The sequence below is a fragment of the Cebus imitator genome, unplaced genomic scaffold (genome assembly GCF_001604975.1).
Source record: "Cebus imitator isolate Cc_AM_T3 unplaced genomic scaffold, Cebus_imitator-1.0 Scaffold177, whole genome shotgun sequence".
NCBI classification, from domain to species: domain Eukaryota; kingdom Metazoa; phylum Chordata; class Mammalia; order Primates; family Cebidae; genus Cebus; species Cebus imitator.
Window position 1 is genome coordinate 429,323 of NW_016107492.1, and position 19,236 is coordinate 448,558.

At 39.6% G+C, this 19,236-nt stretch overlaps 1 protein-coding gene and 1 non-coding gene across 2 annotated transcripts; both read right to left on the bottom strand.

The window, feature by feature from the left end:
* Positions 1 to 3,372: 3,372 nt before the first annotated feature.
* LOC119473688 lies at positions 3,373 to 3,474 on the bottom strand. Its single transcript, XR_005202902.1, has one exon. It is a non-coding gene; the product is annotated as a U6 spliceosomal RNA (small nuclear RNA).
* A 12,256-nt stretch (positions 3,475 to 15,730) lies between these two features.
* On the bottom strand, positions 15,731 to 19,127 carry TIGD2 (tigger transposable element derived 2). The gene is made up of 2 exons (XM_017545081.2): positions 18,742 to 19,127; positions 15,731 to 18,558 (listed from the first exon to the last, which is right to left on the bottom strand). The coding sequence occupies exon 2, from the start codon at positions 17,649 to 17,651 to the stop codon at positions 16,074 to 16,076; it is 1,578 nt and encodes a 525-aa protein (XP_017400570.1). The 5' UTR covers positions 17,652 to 18,558; positions 18,742 to 19,127; the 3' UTR covers positions 15,731 to 16,073.
* Between the last annotated feature and the right edge of the window lie 109 nt (positions 19,128 to 19,236).

A 19,236-nucleotide genomic window follows, 5' to 3' on the forward strand; every position in this document is an offset into this window, starting at 1 on the left:
TGCATATGGTGTACACCAAGTAACCAATGGGAAGCCTCTAGAGGGTAGTTAAGTCCCAGAAAATTCTGTAACCGGACCCTTCAGCCACTTGCTCAGGTCCACTCCCACCCTGCGGAGTGTGTTTTCATTTTCAATAGTATCTACTTTTGTTGCTTCATTCTCTCCTTGCTTTGTTTGCACATTTTGTCCAATTCTTTGTTCAAAATGCCAAGAACCTGGACACAATAGCTAAAGTTGAGAAATACTACTTTTAATTATATAATTATGCTGTTATTTTTCTAATTTGAAAAATGCATTGACTTGCTTTGTTGAGAATTAAAATGGGCAGTTTTGTCTAAAAATTGCATCGTATTTTTTCAAAATTACCTGACGTTGAAGTACATTCAAAACAATTGGATACAATAAATGCTGAACTTTTTGCACTACAAAGGCAAGAGATGAATTATATGTCTATGAATCTATGAACTCTAATAGTGTGCCTTATCCCTCTTCCTCTTGCCCTAGGCCCAGATCTCCAAGAGGACTAAACTATGTTAAAAATAAAAATGTAAAAAAAGGAAAAGTAATTTAAACTGACAATTGAATACCCTATTTTCTACTTTTTACTTTTCAATAAGAGGTAGGGATGTTTCAAGTTTTGCAGACTAGAGCTTGTCAATTTTAGTTAGGTTCAAATCTAGTTTCTGTAGTTGAAAAGTGAAATTAGAGAGAATTCGGTTAGTGTTAGATTTTTTAAACAAAATTTGTTATTTACAGTGGGAATTAAATCTTAATATGCTAACGTTCAATGTGATTGATTTAGTATGTGCTTCCTATGTTCACTGTTTCTCTCCCCACCATTTTATTTTTCTCCATTACCATCGTTAAAATCCAGCACAGAGAGAAGGAGATCATTCAATGTACATAATGGTTTCCTCCTCTCTCCTTTTCCCTTTCAACTCTCCCTTTTTTCTTATTCCTATTCTATTTTCCCCGTTCCCTTTCCCTCATCTTCCCACTCTCCCTCCCTTTCCTGCATCTCTCCTTTTCCTTTAGTCCAAGAGAGAGAAGCAGAATTGGTATCTGGAAGTAGTAAAATATAATGATGGAAGAAGGCATTTCCTCATCACCATCACTAAGTTTTGTCACCTCTGAAAGCTGCTAGAAATAGTCTGCACTTACCATTCTTATTTTTCATCTCTCATTATTATTTAATATTTTTAAACTATAAAATATTACGAGCATACAGAACAGCACACAGCACATATATGCACAGTTTATTAACTGCCACTAACCATTCATCTGACTAGCTTTTAGATACTACACCCTTCCCTCTGATGATCCTGCTCTGACAATGGTCATGATAACTTAATTATAATTACTATATTGATCACTACTTTTATTTTTCAGAGTCCCATTTAGTTCCTTTTCAAATCCGCTTTATCTTTTATTTTTAAGTCTCTCCTATTTTAAAGCCTCCATTTAAAATAAATTTTGCAGCCAGGCATGGTGGCTCACACCTGTAATCCAAACACTTCGGGAGGCAGACGCAAGCAGATCACCTGGGGTCAGGAGTTTGAGACTAGCCTGGCCAACATGGCAAAACCCCGTCTCTACCAAAAATACAAAAATTAGCTGGCAGTGGTGGCACACACCAGTAATCCCAGCTACCTAGGAGGCTGAGACAGGAGAATCACTTCAACCCAGGAGGCCAAAGTTGCAGTGAGCTGAGAGCCCCCCATTGCACTCCAACCTGGGCAACAGAGCAAGACTCCCTCTCAAAAAAATAAATTAAATTAAATTTGCTATTTTTTATATTCAATACCTAAACTTTTGCTACTTTTATATTCACTACACAATAAATCCAGGAACTGCAGTCTGAGCAGATCTGGTTCTGCTTTCCACTGCTCCTGCTGGTGCTTACTCATAGTGCGTTGTCAGCTCTTATTCTCTGGAAGTTTATCCATGGAAAGTCATTGAGGCCCATATAAAAGTTGTGTTTCTTCAGAGAGGATTTGAGTTTACTCCTACCAATCTCCTGAAAGCACTACCATCTTAATTAAATTCTTAGCTTTTAATTAAGTTCCCACTGATAGAGTAAGTTCATATTGTAAACCTGCCTGTGGGGAGGATTCCATTTTCAAATTCCCAGGAAAGATTTTTTTTTTTTTTTTTTTTTTTGAGACGGAGTTTCGCTCTTGTTACCCAGGCTGGAGTGCAATGGCGCGATCTCAGCTCACTGCATCCTCCGCCTCCTGGGTTCAAGCAATTCTCCAGGCAAGATGTTTTAATTCCTCCCACCAAAAGCCAAGCTTAAGACATGAACACTGTCTTTCTGCCTCTCCTCTGCTACAAGTTTATTTCTAATTCTCTTTCACTGTGTAGTCTTGTGGTCCCAACCTTATAGGAGACTTCCTCCTGGATTTTCATCTTGGAGAGGCTCTAAATTATAGGTCCTCAGTAACTCCCACAGCCATCAAAACAGAATCTGAAAATTACCAGGATTGGGCAGATAACCTCCAGTCAAAAGCCAACTTGGGTATTCACTTACCTTCTAGTCTGCTCACTTTTCTTGTGATCGTTTTAACTCAAAAAAAAAAAAAAAAAAAGTAAAGTTTTACTGAATAAAAGCACAGAGCAGTGCAAATATCATGAATATATGTGAAAACTTGATAAATTTTTCACAACTGAATACTTCTACATAACCAGTACCTACATCAAGAGAAAGAACATTAGCAATCCCTCCCTTGATCTCCTTTGTAGCCACTAACTCCATCAAGAATTATATTCTGACTTCTAACAGAGGTAAGTTATATATGTATGTGTGTGTATTTGTGTTTTATATAAAATGGCAAAAATTTTCACTTCTACATGTTTTATTTTTTTTTATGTTGGCTACCTGATTTTTAAAAATATATTTATTATACTTTAAGTTCTGGGGTACATGTGCAGATCTCACAGGTTTGTTATATAGGTATACACATGCCATGGTGGTGGTTTGCTGCATCCATCGCCCCATCATCTATGTTAGGTATTTCACCTAATGCTATCCCTCCCCAATCCTTCCACCCTCTGCTATTCCTCCCCTAGCCCTTCACCCACAGGGCCCCAGTGTGTGATGTTCCCCTCCCTGTGTCTTTGTGTTCTCATTGTTCAACACTCACTTGTGAGTGAGAACATGTGGTGTTTGGTTTTCTGTTCTTGTGTTAGTTTGCTGAAAATGATGGTTTCCAGTTTCATCCATGTCCCTGAAAAGGACATGAACTCATCCTTTTTTATGGCTGTATAGTAGTATTCCATGGTGTATGTGTGCCACATTTTCTTTATCCAGTCTATCTACTTGTTTTAATCTGTGCAGATTCTATACTTTTCTGTCAGCTCAGTGATGCTTTTAAAAATAATAGCATTTTCTCTTTTTTAAATTTTAATTTTCAGTGGCCATGCTAGTCTTCTCTGTATTGTTCCAATTTTAGTATATGTTTTGCCAAAGTAAGCATGTATTCTTATATTTTATCTAGTATTTTTAGTTGTTTTCAGCACAAAGGTCATTCAAAGAATCTAATCTTCTGTACGGGTGGTCAATGGCTTTCTTGTTGTTAAATCCAATGGACTTTTCTTAGTCCTTCTCTTAATTGCTCTCTGTGTATCACTTCTTTTTCCTGAAATACACTCTTCCCTGGCTTTCATGATCCTACTCTCCTAGATAGTCTCTTGTTGCATTGATTTTATTAAGCAATTATTTACTGTAGTTATTTGAATAAATGATGCTCTCCTACTCCTTGATTGTAAATTCCTCGAGAACAGAACTTTTATCTTAATCATGAATACAGTGCTCAATATTGTGCTAATTCATTCTATCAACCAATATTTATTGAATATGTTCTATCTGCCAGGACCGTTCAGGAGCTGTATAACAAAATTTCCAAGGTATTTAAGGTTTCTGCTGTCCCCGACCTTAAATTTGTTAGGGAACACTGTAGGTACTCAAAAAGGTGTTAAAATGAATAATATAATAAAGAGTAGCAAGAGGAAGGAAGAAAAGAGGAAAACTGTCAGCCACAAGAGAGGGTAAGGTTATGTTTAGAAGAATGGCAATAAAAATGGCCTCAAGAGAAAGTGTTAAAATTAGCTGCCTAAGGTAGGTATTCTAGAACCAAATCTAGGTTTAGAGTGTCAGATAGTAGCTGTGATGAGAATAAGCTGGCTTAACTAGAGTAGGAAAATTTAGAAACAGGAAGCTAAACAATCTTCAACTGCTTTTGAATATCTTGCTTTTTATTACCGCTCTGTGTACATACCTTATTTAAGGGTATTGACAAATAAGTGAAGATAATGACAATGATTGTGAGAAATACATTTCATCATTCTCCTCATCCAAGCTTCCCCCTCAAAGGACAGGGACCTGTTCTCTCTCTCTTTCTCTGCATTTCAAACCCCTCTTTTATTACTTCTTCAAACATTTACACTTCTGCTTCTCACTTATGTGTATCTTCTCATTGTTAATTTCTATCTCTTGGTTCTCTGGAGTATCTTTCTTCTCTGTATTTTTCTATTTATATTCCCCTCACTTTTTTCTTTCCCATCACTCCTGTGCCTTTGTCTTGGTAAACTCTTTAATTTTAGGTATTGAAAGTTCAGTCCTTGACATTTTCACTTCTGTTATTCTTCTTCAGTCATCATAGCCAGTTTCATGATTTAAACTAGCAACTCTATGTGGCAGAATTCCAAATCTGACTTTCTAACTCCAGCATTTCTTTCATCAGTCTAGTCAACAACCTCATCAAGAGTTTATGAACCCCTGCCATATTGGTTGAATTTCAGTGTTCTATGTAACATCATAAAAGTTCATAGCATATGAACATTCTTACCAACATTTACAAAATAGATGGCTCTTGAATTTGTGTATGTATCTTACTGACAAAGGCTAGCATTTTCATAATCTGCATTCCTGTCCCCCACAAGTCACCACACAGAATTTGAAAAATAAACATCAGTGGCTTTAAAAAGTGCTTGGATTAAATAAAAAATTCTTAAGAATTTAAGCCTTTACCTACTTTGTGTTTGTTTTGGTCTATGATGCTTTGACTTTCATAAAAAACCCTTAAAGGAATAGTATGATTCTTATTCTGTTGATATATATAGTGTGCATTGCAAAGCAGAATTTATTAAAGCGAAAAAGTAAAGTATAAGCTTTTGGCATATGAGCTCTATTTTAAGATTAGCACTCCATTCATTGTAAATAAGAAATTACAGAGAAAGAATAAGAGAAAATTGACCCTATGTCCTAAAAATGCTAAAATGTTGACATAAACTTTCCTGACTAGTTGATACATGCACTAAACCATTCTATAACTCAAGTTTCAACAACCTGGTTATTCCTTAAAATGCTATGAAGATAAAATGGAAACATGTCAACTTAAACTTCATAGACACTGCCAAAACTGTTTGCAGCAACCTTCAGAAGTAGGACAATGAAACAAGTCTCTGGTGAATAAGTACAGTTATTAAATTTGACAATTGGTCATTTGACTAGATGAGTCTTGACAAACTGACCTATGCTAAAAGATAAGCTTAGGCCCATTACAATTTTAAAGAGTCTACTTGAGCAGGCAGCAATTCATGAATCAGGTAGCCCCAAATCACAAGCAGTTTGGGCTCTAGCAAGGAGGCATGAAGAGAGAAATTTTATAAGGGGTTCATGAGAGCAAGACAAACTATTTTAGGTGGAAAGTCTCTAGTTAGAGGTTAGTTGAAGGTTTCTGATTGGTACAGCTCCTAATTAGAGCTTTGTTAGCAGTTTCTGATTGGTTGAGTTACTCTGAGTTGGGTTTCAGTTTGCTTATGTAGGAATCCAGAATGCAGCCTAATGGCCTCCTAATTTTTCAACATCTATAAAAACAGGCGGATAGAGGAAAGACATCCTGTTTAGATTTTCTAAACCACCTTGGATCACAGAGTTAGATGAGGTTGGGAAAGCTGCTAGAGAGGATTTGCCATGGTCAAGGGATGCAATGAGTAGCTCTGTGTCAAAGGCTGTAGTCTAGCTGGAGCCAAATGGGAGTCAAACTCAAACATATAATGGGCTTATGACACCAATGAGAGCCAAGGAGAGGCAGTCTCAGCTAAGCAGTCACTAATGGGCAGTGATTAAGACAGTGAAAAGCCAACGCACTGCTGACACCAGGTTTAGTCTTTAAGAGTAAAGGTCAGCAGGGCACGTATACAGCCAGGAAGAGCACAAACATTTCTCCAAAGACTAGAGATAACAGAGAGGAGTTCAAGGAGAGCACCTGAGCCTGATGATTTCACCTTCATGGTAATGTTGAGAGGTTGATGAAGCTGCACACCCCTTTTCCATATACCCACATGCTGCCTTGAGGGAAAATTAGAGGAATGGATGAACCACTTAAGAGACCAAAGATTTTTATCAGAGAGGGGCTAAACAGCACCCACAAAGTAGTATTTAAATTATCAGACTGAACTAAGATTTAAAAGAGATTAGATATTTACAATTCTTCCCTCAGTTACAAATTGGAACTATGGGCCTTAGAAAGCCAGATTAATCACAGATGAAATAAATAAATTGTATTTCCCATTATATATCCAAATTGTAGTTTGAGGTAAAATTTGTGATCTTGCTGTGTTTATTGTTCAAGTTGTCTACATCATTTATTTTTTTATCTTCTTGATCATCAAAGACAGAATATATTAAATAATTTTATTACATTTATGTTTCTACCAATTTATCTTGTATGACTCATAATTTTTGTTTTATCCCTTTAAGTATTACTTTATTTATAAAACACAGCTTTATTATTATCACCATCATTATGCCTATCATTTATATAAGATAATCATTTTTGTCAAACTTGCTTTTTGCTTAAAATTTTACTTTGTTAGTATGTTGTCACTCCTAACTTTCAGTTTATTTGTTCTTTCTTTACTTTAAAATGTTGTGTGACCTTTTGCTTAAGATATGTCTCCTGTAAACAGCACATGGGGTTTTGGTTTGTTTTTTAGATGGAGTTTCACTCTGTCGCCCAGACTGGGGTGCAGTGGTGAGATTACAGCTCACTGAAACCTCTGCCTCCTGAGTTCAGGAGGTTCTCCTGCCTTAGCCTCCCAAGTAGCTGGGATTACAGGTCTTCACCACCATGCCCAGCTAATTTTAGCATTTTTAATTGAGATGGGTTTCACCATGTTGGCCAGGCTGGTCTTGAACTCCTGACATCAAGTGATCTGCCCCCTTGGCCTCTCAAAGTGCTGGAATTACAGGTGTGGTCCACCATGCCTGGCCTGTATTGGTTTAACTTAATACTAGAATAAAGTATTAGACATTCCCCACTCTCCCTATGCTCATTAAAAACATTACCAGGCTTCTGTTTTCCCAGTCCATTCCGGGTCTTTGTCAACATCACCTTGGATTTCTATACTCAGACAATATTGCTAAAACATCAGCATGCCTTACATTTTTAGGGTTTTTCCTTTCCAAGTTATTTTTCTTATTTTATAATTTTATAGTTTACATTTCTTATTTTTGTATTTTATATCTTTTGTAGCTGTAGTTACAGTTAGATATCTATATTTAAATGGTTTTAAAACTAACTGCCAGTTCTTTTACGAAGCTGACAGTTTCTTGTGTTTTCAATTTTGAATCTGCTAGAGTTTATACATTGTTTTTTAATTTGAGGTAGGTTACACGGGTGGTATGATAAATTGCTGAACTCTTGCATAAGACAGAATAATTTTCTGTTGCCTTTACACAAGAATAACAACCTGGGTGGGTATAAAATCATTTGCTTACAACTCTTCTCCCTTAAAATCTATGGAGAGTCATCAATTTCTTATAACACTTTGACCTATAAAGTAACCTGAAGACAAACTCTGTGTGTGTGTGTGCGTGCAACTTTTTCTGACTGGATGCTTTGTGAGCTGTCTTGATAGTATAAACTGAACAATCTTTCTCCCTTAATATTTCCTGCTATTCAGTAATTAGTATTCCAGGTGCCTATTCCTATTTTCAGTTCAAGCATACTGTATATGGAATTTAATTTTGATTATTGCAGATTTAGAGTTTGGGTTGTTTATTTTCTGTCACTGCATCATTTTTATTCTGTGACCCTGTTACCAGTGCCCTGTGTTCTTGAGATCTCCCATGATAGAAATCAAGAGAGATCACCAAACATAGCAACAAGAGTTTATTCAGCTTGTGCACAAGGGAGTTAGCCCTGAAAGGAAAAGGGAATGGGCTAATCCCTGAGGGTAGTGTGTGGGTGTGTTTTACAGGGCCTTTCTACAGGGAAGGATTACATCAGGGCACCTATAGATGTTTTTCTAGCATTTGTGCAGCGACTCAACATGCTTCTTCATACATTGTAGCAGCGTTAGCATTATAAATCTCTACCCCAGGCATGATTTTTAGCATTAAAATAAGGAAGAGGTAACTATAGGTTGGAGTCAGTCTTCAGAGCCCTGGGGAAGTCCCTAGCCCCTGAAGTAAGAACTTGAATTTAATGACTTCTTGGATCTTTTGTTACTGATTGCCTGAGAGTTAGGTAAGCTAGACCTTGAGGAAGGGGCTTTTCCTCTTTTCCTCCAGGTGATTTTCAAACAGGAAAACCAACCAGCCTGCTTTTCTCAACCTTATCTTCTGCATTATGGGAAACTGTTTCAAGTGTCTCATGAAAATTACTAATTGAATATCTTACAATGTTAATCTTGTTCTTTACCATCTCCAGTGAAGACTTTAATTCTGGTACTCTATTTTTGCTTTCCTGGTAAGTTGCTCATTTTGGTTAACATATCATACCAATGCTGAATGTGTATCTTCAGCATTGCTTCATAGAGCCCATGTATTTTTGCATTTTACTGAAGAAAAGTGAATGTTTTCTATAGGTTGCTTCTGTTTTGCAAAGAAAATCCACTGGCATGCTCTCAACTCTGAACTTCCATAGTAATTTTCATATGTATCCTTTCTCCCTCCCCATGACACAGAGCTATCAGGGTATATTATTTATTTGTTGGTTGAGGGATACACAGAATGTCATCCACCTCACTATCCACTTGGGTGCTCCAAGGTTTTCTTTCTTATCTAGACCTCATTTGGAGGTGGCTGTGAATGTCCTAAGCCAGTGTGTACTGTGGCAATGCTGGACTGAAATGGTATCTCATATCTGTAATTGCTGGATGGGAATTTATTTTTAAAAATCTGAAGTATCCTGCAAATGCAATGTATGAAAATGATGGTACCCTGCAAATACATGGTTCCCAGTGCCGTAAGAATGCTGTACACCCATACTGATTCCCCTTTACTCTCTATAGTCCTCTCTCTTGAGACGTGTAATCCCTGAGTAGGGGATGTGAAACAGTGGAAAGCAGAGTTGGCTACCGAATTTGCCGGGCCCAGTGCAAAATGAAAATACGGGGCCCCTTAAAGTAAAGGTGTTGTTAAAAGTACTAAGATACAAGCATTTCCCTGTCTTCTTCAGTCTCTCTTTGGACCTATCATGCTGGGTTTTTTAATTTGCTATTTAATGTCACACACCTTTGGGTACAGGCACACTTGCTGGACAAGTGCAGACCTCACAGGTGCTGGTGCCTACCCTGCAGTCCACTGCCACACTAATGCACCTTGTCGTGGCTGGGGATGGGAAAGCCAGTCTCCCCTTCCCATGTGTCTGCCTTTCCAACCCAGAGCACTGGGTGACTGCCAAGGGGTTACAGCCTGTCAGAGGTGCTCGGTACCTGGATTGGGGTGAGTAAGAAGCTCTCCCCAGCCAATCCCCACCTAATGTACCATAGCACCATCAGCCTGGGGCAAAATAGCTCCTGCCATGTCTTACCCAATATGCCTCTGGGCAGCATGCCCAATCTCAACATCTGTGAATTTGTGCCCAGGCCCCTGCCAGGAGAGGAAGCTGGCAGTGGTCACCAGGCGGGAGTGTGGAGAAAGAAGCTGGGTGGGATCTGTAGTGACAAAGGTCATGGGGCTGGCAGCTGAGAGCCTGTCCCAGGAGGCAATAGACGGGACCATGTACACCTAGGCATCAAGCCCCAGTATATGTTCCATTGCCCCATCAGACTTCACTTTCCATCCTCTTTTAAATGGTTTACAAATCTGCTTATTTTGAAGAGCTGTTCAGACCTTTTGGCTTTTTCTGTGCCTGCAAGGGTATTTTACTAAGAAAGTTAAGATAAAGCACACAGATGATTCTTTGCCTGTTGATATTTTCACTCACAATGCTATTTAGACCTTAAGAAAGGTAAAGCACTCTTTCCTTTCCTTTCAACTACTGTACTCTGTACTGGTATATCCAGCACCATGAAGCTCTGAGGCCTTCTCTATTCACTGAAACAGGAGAGCAGACAGGTACAGTACAAGGAAGTAGACGAGTTTTGTTTTGTTTTGTTTTGTTTAATAGCTGGCTCTAGAATTATTTTAAGATGTTGGTCTGTCAAGGAAAAAAATATTTTCAAAGCTGCCTGGGGTAGAAGGTGAAACATAAATGTTACTTGCTGAAGTGCTAAAAGTTGCTTGCTTGCTGAATTGAAGTGCATGAAACAAAGAGAAATTTGTCTTGCTGGAAGTGGGAATGAAAATGTGTAACAGAAAGGGATTCTCCCCAAGATGACAGAAAGCTCTATGCTCTTGGTGACCTTTCCGTCTCTGGGAGATTCAAATTTACAGAATGTGGGATAATTTTTTTTTTCTGGGGTGAAAATACAGAGTCTTAAAAATAAAAATCAGCACACTTCTCATTCCCAGTAATTCTTGTCCTTTAGCTTCACTGCTTCAGGGAAAATGCAAATAATGCTGAGAACAAAGAAGTCTTTGCTTAGCTTTACTTTCAAAGTAGACCAAAGACAGGAAAAAGAGTGCAGTAGAAACAATAATCTGGAAAGCAAGGCTTTCACTTGCAAGAGCCAGGCTAGTTCAGAAAGGAAAGGAAAAAAAGCCTTGTGATTCTAAGAAGCTGAGAAACTACTAAGGACTGAAGGGGTTCAGGTTATGCCCCCAAAACATGCCTCTTTGGCATAAGGATTATCTGAGCTGAAGGCAACTGAGAATCAACAGATGCAGGAAGTGTTCTCTGTTCTCCTCTTGCTTGCCTAAAAGTATGGAATAAATTTCCCTTGTAAAGGTATCATCCCATAACTGAACTCAGGTCTGGCTATTCACAGTTTCTAAAGCCTGACACATGAGAGGCAAGGTGTGGTGAAAGGAAAGCAGCTTTAATAAAATGCTGGCAGTTGAGGAGATGCCCAGACTCAAGCCTCAAAACGATACCTCAAATTTTAAGGGGCTGACTGAAGGGATTTACAAAGGGGAAACCTCATATGGGAAACATGGAGGAATTGTGGAAATAATGTCTGCATGCCAAACATGCAGGTCTGCCGGTCATGTTCTGATGGCTATCTTGAGTTATTGTCCACCTGGAGAACTCGCCGGTGCCATCTTGACTGTGACAGGTTGTAGATTAACCACCTTGTGGTAATCCGCAGCTGGGTCTCCAGGCCTGGGCTGTTTCAAGATTAGCCCCTGGAATTTCTAAGCAATCATATAGCTAGACAAGCACGTATATGTTGGTCATAGGATCATGGTATAAGGGAGTGCCCAGGGGGAAGGAGAGAAATAAACGGAAAAACAAAAGCAAAAACAAAAAACCTTTTAAATGCACTTTAAGACTATTGGGAAGGGCTTTAAAATACATTTTAAACCTGAGACTCTCGGTTACAACTCCCCACTGTCAAGTTCCACTCCATTTCTATGGAAAGCGGATGATGTGCTCCATCTAGCTACTTCCTGCTGAAACATGCAGTTAAGGGGCAGTGGAATGGAACCTCACCACTTGGAGTGGAAAATACTTTTGAGTCCATTGGCTTACAGAGAGATCTGCTAGAGCATCATGGTGAGTATGTAACAGCAATATGGTCTACAGCAGAAGAATAAACCTATCCCTTTAATCATGGCTGAAATTATGAGCAACTTTTTTTCACCAGGAGCGGCCTGATCCAAACCATGAGGAGAGTCACTGACTTAAGACATTGTGGGGTAAGACATAGCATTAATTTGCTTGTGCATGTCTTATAGGGCTGAGGATTTGTTTCCAGAATTATCTAGGATGTACACACACTACTCAGTCTTAATTATAGTGCACATTTCCCACTATCAATTGTGCTTGAAGCTCCTATGGAAATATGACAACAGGTTGGGCTAAATGTACATATTTAACAGGTTGCAGGAGGGGCTATGAATATTCATGAAGGTGGTCCTGACACATGTGCATTGAACAAATATGCACATAACATCTGACTCATGTTCATTTTGGGGTGAGACTTAATATTTAGATGCAATAAAATTAGGCCCTATACATTAAAAGGTCTTTTCAGGGCAGAAAGGCACGCAAGTGTGCAATTTCTGTAAACCAGCTACAACTAGTCCCTGGTCAGTGGTCTTTTATCAGGTGAAAGTTATTAAAGTCAGGCTTGTGTCTAATTAAATCTTATTTATAGCTCGTGGAACAGGGGCTGGGGGCCAGTTAGCTTGAGGCCAGTGCCTGTCTAACTGCTAGAGAAAAAGAAAACCCTTGTGGCAGCTAGAAGACAGCTTACTCTTTAAGTGTAAGGATGTCACTTAACCCTTGCCTGCATGGTCTTAGGTCCTGTTTATAATTTGGTATTTTGCTATTACAGGAGTCTGTTTTTTCAATCTTATAATCTTTATAAGAGATTTTGTTTTGTTTTTACTGATGGGCCCCTGCGGTGACTGAAAGCTGTAGTCCTTGGAGTCCGGGGAACTCAGTGCTGCTTGCACACCTAGGCATACACCCCAGCCAGCATTCCCGGAGACAGGTCAATGCTCTGGATCTCAAGAGATGCCTGGGCTTCCTGGGGGTCTGCACAGAGTCTCTGTGAGAGAAGAGCTCCAGAGGCAAGCCTGGAGACCAGGGGTTCTCAATGAACAGCTGTGGGACTGCTTAATAGTTGGTGTTTATGACTGCCTGGAATGTGACTGCTTATCTTTCCACCCTTTCACATATGGAGAAACAGGTTCAGAGAGGTCCAGTATGCTGCCAAGGTTATCCATAGAAGAGTAGAGAAGCTGAAGTTTGCATTCCAATCAGTTAACCTTCAACAACCCTACTCCTTCTGCTTGGCTAGTGTTTTTAAAGTCTGCATATGAGGTATGCAAAATTGATTTTAGGTTTTAGTTTGCAAGTTTAAAAATAAGAATTCTTATGTTTAACCTGAATTAGACAAAGATGGCAGTTGGCACATGAGACCTGTAATTCTGTAGATATTAACATGTATAGTATGTATATTTTTTTAAAAAAACACGTTAATTTGTGAAAATATGAAGGTGATAGGTGAACACAGCCCTCCTGAATAAGTCTAATTTTGGAGGTGCGGGGTCCTCCTTTGATTTCTAGTACTGTGTGTTCTGACCCTGTGACTTGAGTATCTTTGTCCTGCTTCATATCTGCCGTGCCACTCAGTCCACCACAATTCTTCCTAAATCCAGAAAATTCATGAAGTGACTGCACGACTGTCTGAAGACTGAAAACAAAGAATCCCAGGACAATAGCTACTATATCATTCTGCTTGAATTGCCTGTGGCTTCTTTGGCCCTGCCAACTCTATATTTATTTAGCACCCAGTTCTCCAACCAACCCCTTTGAGACTGAATTACGAAATAGCATTCACTGTGCAGTTTTGTAAGAAAAGCATGCTGTTAGTTACCAAATACTTTGCCCATTTGTTCTGAGTTATGTTAGTCTCTCAGTTCCTCTGAAAAGCATATGCATTTTAAAAATTAACCAATAGTCAGAATTATTAACCAATAGTCAGAATGTGTAGGTATTTCCTTTAAGGTGCAGAGTCAAAATGACAGTACACATCTGCTTTTCCAACTTGGGTACATATAAGGGGCATGCAATTAACCAAGATAACCACAATGTGTCTTTCTAGAAGGACTATTACAATATCTCAAGGAGGAGAAGATTTTATTACAATGAAACATGGAATGAGAATGCACAATTCATATTAGGATTAATGATAAAACATGAGACTAAACCAGTTCAGTGTCATGATTGAACAAAGTTTTTGTTAGCAAAGAGCAATGCAGAAATGCAAAGCAGTGTTCAAATATAAGTCATTACCATTATTAAGTTTCAGAATCCTTAGTCTCCAGGAAACCAAATAGCCTCAGGACTTATCCTGCAGGGTTCTATTCCCTCAAGGCTATCAGGTAGGTCACATTAATTGTGTAAATTGAGGAAAGTGTTTTAATAATGATGTATGAATTCTCCAAAAAAGTATATTCTTAGAGGTCTTCTGAAAAAGGTGTTCTAGAATCCAGAACCACAGCTCAAAAGGCACTGATAATAATCCTCATGAAAGAAAAATCAGAAGCGGGCTAAATGACAAGCTCCTTATATATAGCTGGGCCCAAATACTATAACCACCGTCTTCTAAGACATTTCTTTTGCTTTTTCTACTGATCCTATATTACTTTAGTTTGATAAAATATTCCAAGTGTCCTGCTTACTGCGATCTTATCTACTGTAAAGGTGTTTTATTACTTTGTTAAATTATGCCAATATTAGTAAGATTTTCTTTTATGAATAAAGCCAACATCTATTTATTTTATTAGCAAAGTGCTAACAGACCTGGACCAACGAAATTACAATTCCATTTCCATTTCGTATATAACTCCATCTAAGACGTCTTAAATGCCTGCATACATCACAAAGCCTAACGGGGTGGTAAGTGATTTTTCAATTAGAGTAACCCTTCAGTTTTCAATGAAAGAAATCATTATTGTATTTCCTCTGAAACTAATTACTTGTATCTCTTTTATCTCACTTCCTTGGAAGGGTTTCCTAATGCAGCAACCCCACTTTGAGTCATATATTGGATCGGTTTTGCCTACTACCAAACCTCGATTTCCACAATGGCAGTAATAGCTAACATTCAGTGTTATTCTGAGGTAGGCCCTATTATAAGCCCCTATTATTTAAAATCCGCATGCCAACTCATTTACTCCTCACAGAACTCTCTGAGACAGGTATTAGTTGTATTAACAGATAGGGGGTTAAGTAATTTGCCCATGGTCACACAGCAGCTGCACTCTACAATGCCTCTCTCGTGTTTTACTTAATGTTAGTCCACTGTTCGTGTACTGGTTCCACAAATTAGAGGTAAGCTTATATTCTCAGCATTTGTTTTCACAAAAAATGCTACATGAAAGCAAATGACATACATACTTTGTAAGCTTTCAAGTGTTACATAAAAGTCGGATACTTGTTAATGAGAAAACTACCGGCATCTATAAAGAACCCAAAAGACATATGATAAAATGTTAACTCTTTCTTCTCCTTATTGCAATGGTTTGGGAACTGAAATCTATTTTCCTGGAACAGGAATGGCATTTTTCCCACAACTATTTAAGAACTCTCCCTCTTATCAGATGGAAAAAAAAACTGAAGTACAAATCCTTTTTCTGGGACTTTTAAATCATACTTCTCTTCCTTTACTATACTCAAGAGATGGCTGATCTGAATTGCCAATTACCCAAATACTGCTAGTACGGAAATGCAGTATTTAAGGCTTTAGACTATTTTCCTCTGTTGTCTGCAGTCGCAGTGAAATACTTCAAGCACAATTTTTGCTGAACTCTTCTGATTTTCAGCAGTGGAAAAGCTGTGAAATGGGAACTTACCCCCAACATATTTCAATTTGGAAGTTCAACTTCAAAGAAAGCCATAAAAATGTACGTTTTATTGAGTGCCTATAGTGTGCATGGGCCTTTATTAGACACACTGAATTCAGGCACAACAGACACAAGACCCCTGGCCTTGGGTACCTTATGATCTAATTAGTACAATACATATTAGAAACCGTAGAAAGACAAGTTACATGTCAATGCCCCATGATTAGAGTCAACATTAAAGAGCTGTATTAAAGTAATCCAAACTGACATCTAATCCTAAAATCATTTATAAAATGTATTTGGCTTTGGAATCCACAGGACTTCAAACAAGAAAAGTTTCACTGCAGATACAGTCGCAAAGATGCAAATACACTGAGCCTTATTAATGATTTTTGCTATTTTGGATCTTCTGTTTTTTTCTTATCATGGTCCGAAGCCTCCTTAATACCAACTTATCAGACAGAAGCATGTCGTCTTGTTGTTCAAGATAATCTAGTAAATTTTCAGTCCATTCAAGTGCAGCTTTATGGCTAATATGCTTCTCTGGATTCAGTTCTGTTTTTCTACTCTTACTGGAAGGCTTTTGCTCAGCAGCCTTGGTCTGGTCCTCAGCACTTTCACTGTCAATCATCACCTGACAGCTTGAGTCACTGCTCCGAGAGTCAAACCACTGATCAATATTCTCAATGTCAACGTGTTCACATTCTTCTGTGTTCTGTAAAACTGTTGCTAAATTGGCTGCTAAAATGGCTCCTTCATCGATGTTCATACCTGAATTCTCTTCACTGCCAGGGAAAAGTTTTTTCCATGCTTTGGTTATGGTACTTGATTTTACCATGTTCCAAGCTCTTGACACTTCATAAATTGCATCCAACACTGTCAAGTTCTTCCAAAATATTTTTGGGTCAATTCCTTCATCCATGTATTTCTGGAGAAGTCCTGCTCGGTAGTATCTTTTTACAGTGGCTAGAACTCCCTGGCTCATTGGTTGAATCAGACTTGTGACATTTGGTGGCAAATACTTCACAATTATTCTGCCATCATCTGAGCTCAACATTTCTTCATGTGGATGTGCTGGGGGAAAATCTAAAAGAAGCACTGCTTTTTCTAAGAGTCCCTTGGATTTCAAATGCTTCTGCACCTGTGGCACAAAGTACTTTTCAAACCACTGTCTGAAAACAGATTGTTCTATCCATGCACCTTTTTGACTGTAATATGTCACAGGAAGGTTTGAAAGATCAGTGCCTTTGAATGCTCGGGGCTTTTTGGCCTTCCCCACAACACAAAGGTTAAGTTTGTGTAAACCTGTGGCATTTGCACAACACATAATAATGATTCTCTCTCTGCTTGACCTACACCCAGAAGTACTTTGCTCAGTTTCAAGAGTTAATGTCCTTGATGGTAGACATTTCCAGAACAATCCAGTTTGATCAGCACCATAAATTTGCTCTGGTTGTAGGTTCTCTCTTTCAACAAATTCCTGAAAATTACCACAAAATTCACTGGCCGCAGTTTCATCTCCTTTTAGTTTTGTTCCTTTACCAGCAGCCTTTGGAATGCCATGGCGCTGTTTAAATCGAGTTAGCCAGCCTGATGATGCATTAAAATCACCTTCCATGCCCAAAGCATCAAAAAAGAACTTGGCTTGTTTTGCACAAATCGTTCCGGACACTGGAATCCCATCTGTTTTCTGTTGGTTAAACCACTCTATCATAACTCTATCAAGTTCCTCATATGTTGATGACTTCATAGATTTACGTTTGGATACCCCACTGGTAGGATCTGAACTGTTTGCGTAGTTTATAATCCTTTCTTTGTTCTTTTTAATATCACGAACTGTGGATTCACCAATTCCGTACACCACAGAAAGTTTTTTGAAAGAGATGCCTTCCTCAAGTTTCTTAATAATGTCAAGCTTGTCCTTAATTGTCAACACCACACGCTTACGTTTCCCCAACATTTTAGGTGTCTATTTTAGGTGATTACTAGAACAAGACAATTAGCAACTAAGATTTGAATACAAAGCGACTACAAAATGAGGTTGAAAGATTCCTCCTCTCACTTCTAGGACCTAGATGGATACTGCAGTGACCAATTTCCTGACCAGGTCTACATGAATGTTTACTTGCTGTTTTAAAACTTACAAACTTTCTACAACAAAGCCTAGCTCCAATGAACTCTTATCTTCTTCCTTCCTCTTCACTTAGGTAGGGTTTAGGTTCTTTCGTGAATTGCAATCACACTGGAGGTCAGAAACTGAACAGTTTCTAAACAGTACTACTGCATACTCAATTCTTGCTATCCTTGCAGGTAATGTTCTTTGCTAAATCTGCCACTAAATCTCAGGTGGAAGTATTTTAGGAAATGTGCTAGGGAGTAAACAGTTTAAGTCAAGAGAGGACTTGTAAACTTGACATACAGGAAAATACAATGGGAAAACTCACCCTCTGTCTATGTGGTCTTTGTCAAGCAGTGGATTGTATGGAATGCTGTCTCTCTAGGCAAGGACTCTGCTATAGGTTGCGCAAGTGAGTGCTCGTGGAAATCATAAGCAAGAGATGACCCGGACGGAAGTGAGCGGAGCAAATAAGGTGAAAGTGGAACAGGCAGAAAACTCTCTACTTTAAAAGCGACTTAAACCTACTGCATTTGGCAGCTGGAAAGGAGGATAGTGGACATGTGATGCAACATTACTAAAGAAAGCATCAATAAACTGCATCGGTGGAAATTAGGACCCAAGGTAGAGGCTATGGGGTGGAAGGCTCCGTGAAGATGATGTTACAATAATCCCGGTGAAAGACGATCCTCGGTGGGCCAACAGAAGTAGTTCCTGCGGGGGCTGTATAGGCACTCAGAGTCTCCGAAACCTAAAGGAAAATACCAAAAACATTTTCCTTCAATTCAACATCAGGATCTGTGGCATTATCCACATCTATCCTGCAACTATCTTGAGAAAATTAACGCCTCCTATCAATGTGACAGCTAAATACGACAAATAATGCTTTTAGGCATAATCTGGGGTGACAGAGAGAGGGACCTAAAGAGCCTACCTCCTGAAATTAAGAGGTCAGAGAGAAGCCGTGTTAGCGAGGGCCTCTCCCCGCTGGGCGAGCTCCAGAGCGCGGGACGTCTTTCCTCCCGCGGAGGGAGCCCGGATTCCGCCCGGACGCAGGCGACCAGGGTGTCACTGCCGCAGCCAGCCAGCCAGCGGGCGGCCGCTTGGCGCAGGGAACGTCAGTCCGCCGGCACCGGGCATCGCCCTGCGCCCGCGTGCGCGGCGCCCAGACCGCACTAAAAGCAAATGGAGTCCCCAAAGGGAGGCTGGCACTGGTGGCGCGGCGGCGGCGGCGAGGGACGGCGGCGAGAAACGAGCGTCGCCGCCGGAGCCGGAAGGCGGGGGATTAGAGTGCACGCGCGCGCCCCCGCAGAACGTTGTGCCGGCGAGGGGGCGGGGCCTTCCCGGGTGAGTGCACGCGGCCCGGGGGCGGGGACTCCGGCGAGCGCGCGGGAGTGGCGGGGCCCGGCAGAGGAGAGTCTGTGGGCGC